The 7,000-nt window shown below is 33.9% G+C and overlaps 1 protein-coding gene across 1 annotated transcript; it reads left to right on the plus strand.

The window, feature by feature from the left end:
- Nucleotides 1-728: 728 nt before the first annotated feature.
- LOC149248444 (caffeic acid 3-O-methyltransferase 3-like) lies at nt 729-2,405 on the plus strand. The gene is made up of 3 exons (XM_089458434.1): nt 729-1,656; nt 1,767-1,831; nt 1,988-2,405. The coding sequence occupies exons 1-3, from the start codon at nt 852-854 to the stop codon at nt 2,288-2,290; spliced, it is 1,173 nt and encodes a 390-aa protein (XP_089314560.1). The 5' UTR covers nt 729-851; the 3' UTR covers nt 2,291-2,405.
- The last annotated feature ends 4,595 nt before the right edge of the window (nt 2,406-7,000 follow it).

The following is a 7,000-nucleotide window of genomic DNA, read 5'->3' on the forward strand; positions in this document are numbered from 1 at the left end:
CCAGATCTTTAGGTCAAAATTAGCCGTGGGCATTATAGCCGTTGGAGTCTCTGCACACTCTATTTAATCAAGCTAAGCCGGATTGGTTCTTCAACTTGTCTTGACGATGAACCACACTGGTTGGTTCGAAACGCGTCGACAAAAGATTGGTTATGTGATTTTGCCGAAGATTTTCTAAACAATGTTATGGATCACAAAAGTCTAAATTCCTTAACATTATGTATGTGTTATTTTTAAATATTTTATTTAATATAAATTATAATAATGTATTATGATTCATAGCAAATGTGTGAAAAATTACCATCCAAACACCATTTCCTTAGATATTATTTTGAAAACATTTATTGAATATAAAATATAATAATTTATCATCATTCATAGAAAATGTGCTAAAAGAAAACATTTATTTAATATTAAAAATAATAATGCATAGAAATTGCAAAACATTTATTTAATATTAAAAATAATAATGCATAGAAATTGTGTGAGAAAGGAAATATTTATACTTATAAAAATATTATTTTACATATAAAGTGTAATAGTTTCCTCATGATAATTGAGAAAAATATGTGGACAGGATAGTAACGGTGAAATCAAATTGGATGTGGGCGACTGTCAACACATTATTTTATTTTATTTTATTTAATGATATTTGTCAAATAAAAGTTAGGAAGTAGGAAGTTATTTGTGCGCAGTTCAGTGTTGGTGAAGATGACGACTGTTAACTGTTAATAGGATTGACGTAAAACAGCTGCTTCATCTATAAATGGATCACCAGCTTCTGAAGAAACACGCAGCTTCATCCCATTCCATACGCAGTCCCCTTTCAATACCCATTCCTTTATTTGTCTATGCTCACCCTGGCACCTCCAATGGACTCGATTCATCATGTTTTGGCTCCTGTAACCGGGCAACACATCGACTCATCACGGGAATCCGCAGCAACGCAGGAGCTCCAGCTGTATGAGATGATATTCTCTGCTGTGAAGCCATTGGCTTTGAAAGCAGCCGTGTTGCTCAACATTCCTGACATCATCGCCACACGAGGCAACGGAGGTCCGCTTTCTGCCGAGCAGATTGCCTTTCATATTGCTGCTGCTAATTCCTCATCAACTGGCAATTCCCACGTGGATGTGGGATACCTCTACAGAATTCTGAGGTTCCTTGCTTCCTATGGAGTTTTCGCTGAACAAGAAGAGGCCGATCAGCCAGACGATGCAGACACCAAGAAAATAAAGTTCGGCTTGACGGGCATTTCGAAGCTGCTGGTGCATGGAGGAAATGAGCAATCATGTGGGCCTTTCCTGCTCCTCATAGCAAACAACGTCTACCTGGAAGCCTTTCAACATTTGCAGGAATCTGTCTTGGAGGGCTGCTACACATTTAACAAAGCTCATGGTATGGATCCCTGGGAATACCTGGGCAACAATCCCGAATTCAACAAGATTTTCAACGAGGCCATGGCCACTAACACTAGATCCGTCATGGCTTCCGTGGCGAAGATGTATGAAGATGGGTTTAAGAGTATGGCAACGCTGGTAGACGTTGGAGGAGGTATGGGCTCTGCCTTGTCCATCATTGTGAAGGAACATTCACACATTCGTGGGATTAATCTCGATCTGCCTCATGTCATTGCCACTGCGCCTCCCATAACTGGTAATTAGATTTGTAATGTTGGTCACCATTAATATAATAAATTTGTTGATATATATAACATGATAGCAAGTTGATGATGATTTATGACTGGGAACGAGGGAGTGTTGCAGGGGTGGAGCATATGGAGGGAAATATGTTCGAGCACATACCTTCTGCCGATGCAGTCATGATGAAGGTCACGATTTCATCTATGGTCTTCTGTTTGCATAAGAAATTTACTTGTGCCATTATTATTATTTCTACATGTTGAGGAGGACCAATACTTTTCTATTGTCATTTACTGCAGTGGATTTGTTGAGGGCTAATAATATTCTATTGTCATTTACTACAGTGGATCCTCCATGACTGGGCGGACGAGGAGTGTGTGAAATTGCTGAGAAGAAGCTACGACGCAACGCCAGCGAAGGGAAAGGTGTTAATTGTGGAAGCAGTTGTTGAGGGAGACAAAGAAGGTGAAAGCATGTCGAGGCGATTGGGATTGTTATATGATATATCGATGATGGTTTACACAACTGGTGGGAAGGAGAGAACAGAGGAAGAATTCAAAGGGCTGTTCCAGCGCGCAGGCTTCAAGAGCCACACCATCATCAAGTTGCCTTTCCTTCAGTCGCTCATAGTGCTGTCCAAAGCCTAATAAGCTGTTGCGCTTCTGATTATCGTTACAATAACGTTGGTTTTGCTGGGGTTGTTATCATGCAGTATATGACCTATGTTTTATGTGGTACGTCAATAGTTTGAATTTTTAAGGAGCTAAAGGATTTAGAGTGCGATTATTGCTACAATTAATGTTGGTTTTGCCTTGCAGTATAAGATCTATGTGATAGGCCAATAGTTTGAATTTTTAACGAGCGAAAGGATTTATAGTGGGAGTAATCGGGATGGCTTCCACGATACTCTTAACTCAGAGATTTATAAGATTTCTTAATGGTAGACATGGTTGAAATTATTGTGAGATTTTAAAGATATTTATGCATCATAAAAATAATTGAATATAATAATATTTTTATATCTGTGTTTATGTTGGTAGTGTGTTGTAATTAACGTTTACTTAAAATAGTATGAATTTAACAAATTTCAAAAATTTCATGTAAAGCTTAATTCAAATTTAAATATTAAATTAAATAATTAGGTATGCTCGTGGGAATAAGAGTTTGTGAAATGTAAGTTTATTTCTTCGATTTGTTGTGGAACATTCAGGGTACTTTTAATTCTCCAATTGGTTTACAGCTGAAATTGTGAAATCGTGAGACATATAACAGGGATCTTGTAAAGTTCAAGTTCGGTTTTTTTTCAGTACGAAATTTACTATTCATTCAATAAGAGATAACAATACATCATCTGATGATTATGATAACTTATAAGGCAACCAAGCCAATGCCGTTGTAATACATAATCGAAGCCATTAACACAAAACCTCATCTAAAATATACAGGATAAAATGGAGGCCTTGGAAGGATCAACAAAAGTAAGCAAGATCAGAAAACTTTCAGTGCAAAACAGAATAGGAAAAAACGGGGTACTTGATACATACCAGAATGGAAGAGAGATGAAAGAGGATTAAGTACCCGGCAGAATGAAATCCTGTATATGATGCAATTCATCCCCCACTGATATGCTCATCTTCCAGAATTCGTTTTGAGAAGAAAGTCTTTTTTTTGACAGAGAATCAACTTCTTTGTTTTTTGCTCTATCAATATGGCTAATAGAATAGTCCTTTCGAGATTTCCAGATTGTGTCAATTCTGTTCAGCCACCCCGTAAGATTGTGGTTTTTTATGGAGTGAATAGACTTTACATGGTCAATAATGACCTTGGAATCACGGAATATTTGCAAATCCTGGATGTTGAGATAGTCACAAAACATTAGGAGACCAGCCAATGCCATTGCCTCTGCTTTGTTGTTTGACCCTTTCCCGTGGTTCCAAAAAATGTCGATATGTTGGTTCTCCATTGTGATAATAAAGACACCACATGCACAAATACCATTTTGAGCAGCCCCGTCAAAATAAGCACGAGGAATGCCCCTAGGATCAAGATTATTTGCCTTTAAAGTTTCAAATATCTGTAGGGTAATGGAGGAATGGCCGGAGTAGTACTGGGTGAGAATAGATTCATAAACAGTGTTATAATTTTCCTTGCTGTTTTGAAAAAGGGTCTTGTTCCTCCATTTCCATAAAGCCCATAAGGTTACTAGCGGAATAGACCTCCAGTCAGATTTCAATTTGCTCCACCATTCAAATGCTTCTTTAAGTGAGAGAAAAGAAATCCTACTGAATCCGAAATGGTCTGCGAGATTCTTCCATATCCCCTGCGATTGAAGACAGTTTAAGAAAATGTGTATGTTGTTTTCTTCATCAGATTTACAAATGGACAGATAGCAGGCCCATAAGGTTATTTTTCTCTCTGTAACGCTTCGAATAAGTCCTCCAAAGGAGAACTCCGTAGAGTAGAACAAATTTACAAATGGGTCAGATAGCAGGCCCATAAGGTTATTTTTCTCTGTAACGCTTCGAATAAGTCCTCGAAATGAAAACTCCGTAGAGTAGAACAAATACCAATGGCACTTATGAATTGTCTCCATCTCCTGGATGTTTATAAGTCTTCTACGTGGGGAATTCAAAGATCAATGATCTGTGCAGTATTTACCCACGGACCAATGATCTGTGCAGTATTTACCCATTCATTTTAATATTATAGCTGCCAATAATCATCTGTGACCTTTTTCCTATTAGAACCATATTCTAATGGAAATTCCAAGAACGGTAACAAGTACATAAATTGTTCCTCTAATTTGTTATATTACATCACGCAAAACACAAAGTAAAAAATTAAATACACACAAAATTCTCATATGAATTTCACATTGATAAGAAAATTATCATCTTTGAATGATTTATAAAGTACAAACCTGAAAGGTTTAATTGACATTTAGATAAACGCAATTTTTTTTTTTTTTTGGGAGAAATCCTTTAAAAGGATTTAGTTGGTCAAAATTAACCCTAGTTTCTCTTAAAAAAATTAAATGTTTCAGTTATAGTAATAATATATTAATACTATATCTTGTTTATAAAATTCAAATGCATTTTTAGCGACTTTATCAATATGTTACTTAATAATATTTTGATTTACAATATTTTAATTTTAATTAGATTTCTTTACTGTTGTTTTCCAATGAAATAATAACTAGTTGATATTTTATTTACAAAATCCCAAATATATTTATTCATTGTTTACAAATTATCCAATTAAATATATATCTTTCTTTAATAAAAAAAAATGGTTTTTAAATTACAAATTATAAATTAAATTGAATTGTTTTTAAACCCAAAGATTAAATTATTAAAAATCAAGAAAATGAAACATAATATCAACCTCAAACAACTATCCAGGCATTCATAGATATAACAAAATCATTGAAAATGAAAACTTGATTGTGCTCTTATATCTTTGTAATTGAGAACATAATAAAGCACTGAGAAATTAACTACCCTCCTCTTTGTAATTAGGTTGTATTATTAGTTCAAGAAAATTTAGAGTTTCATTTTATATATATATATATATATTTCAGATTTTAAGGCATTAACCAATAATGTGAAAAATTCAATATATAATGCACAAATATGATATGTAAAATTTAATTCTATTTTGATTTATAATATATATTATTTAAGATGTACGAGATTTCTTTATGTTTATAAAGTAAGAGATTTGCTAAAAAATATTATATACTCTATTTTCTTAATTTTTTTAAAAAGTTTGGCATGATTTTATCTTCAATATTTCTAATATATTACTCTGACGGAGCGGTGAAATGAACCGATGACTTCACATCAATTAGTGCCTTAATAGAGCACCCGATCACAATCTACCCAAGACCCCATGGACCTATTCTCTTAAATTTAAATTTATAATTTTTTGAAAAAATATTTACTTTTGATGATTAAATTCATTTTGAAATAATATAAATAACAAAATTATTAAATAATATTGACGATATAAAAAAAATATTAAATGATAACAATAGTTATAATGAGATTAATATTGATTCCTAATATTTTAAGAAGACAATTAAACATGAAATATATTTATTTATTTTTTGTATTAACATTTTTTAAAAGATTGTCTCGATATGAAAGATTGAACCATGGTCAACCATGGTCACATTTTGACAAAGATTATATCATGGTCCAATTTCTCATTGTGACAACCATGGTTAACCATGGTCCAAAGTCGCATTATGACAAAGATTGTCTCATTATGAAAATGAACCATGGTCAGTCATGGTCCAACATCACATTGTGACAAAGATTGTCTGGATATGAAAATCAATAATGGTCATCCATGGTCAACCATGGTCCAACATGACATTATGACAAAGATTGCCTCAATATGAAAATCAACCATGATCAACCATGTTTATTTTAGGGTTTATAATATTGATCTTAGGGTTTATATACCTTGGGTTTATAATATTAATCCCTTGGGTTTAATATTATTCTCTTGGTTTTATATACCTTGGGTTTTTAATATTAATCCCTTAGGTTTACTATTCGTTTAGGTTTATAATATCAATCCCTTGGGTTTATTAATCTAAGGGATCATATTCCTAGGGTATGATATTAATCATAGGGTTTATTAATCCTAAGGTCTAATATAAATCCCTTGATTTTATAATCATGGTCAACCATGGTCCAACGTTGCATTGAGACAAAGATTATCTTAATATGAAAATCAACCATCGACAACTATGCTCAACCATGGTCAGTTATGGTCAATCATTGCCAACCATGGTCAACCATGGTTAACCATGGTCCAACATCGCATTGTGACAAATATTGTCTCAATACAAAAATCAATCTTGGTCAACCATGGAGAATCATGGTTCAACGTTGTATTGTGAGAAATATTGTCTCAGTATGTAAATCAACCATGGTCAACTATGTTTATTTTAGCGTTTATAATATTTATCATAGGGTTTATATACCTTGGTTTATAATATTTATCATAGAAGTTTCTCAATATAAAAATCAATCATGGTCGACCATGGTCAACCATGGTCCAATGTCACATTGTGATAAAGCTTCCCTCAATATGAAAATCAACCATGGTCAATAATGGTCCAACATCGTATTTTGACAAATATTGTCTCGACATTAAATCAATCATGTTGAACCATGGTCCAATGTCACATTGTTACAAGGATTGTCAAAATATGAAAATCAACCATGGTCAATGGCATTCTAATGTCACATTGTGACAACCATGGTCATCCATGGTCAACCATGGTCCAACATCACATTGTGACAACCATGGTCATCCTTGGTCAACCATGGTACAACGTCACA

Source organism: Pinus tabuliformis, chromosome 7 (genome assembly GCF_031772625.1).
Source record: "Pinus tabuliformis cultivar Carrire ecotype Pingquan chromosome 7, CPIR1, whole genome shotgun sequence".
NCBI lineage: Eukaryota > Viridiplantae > Streptophyta > Pinopsida > Pinales > Pinaceae > Pinus > Pinus tabuliformis.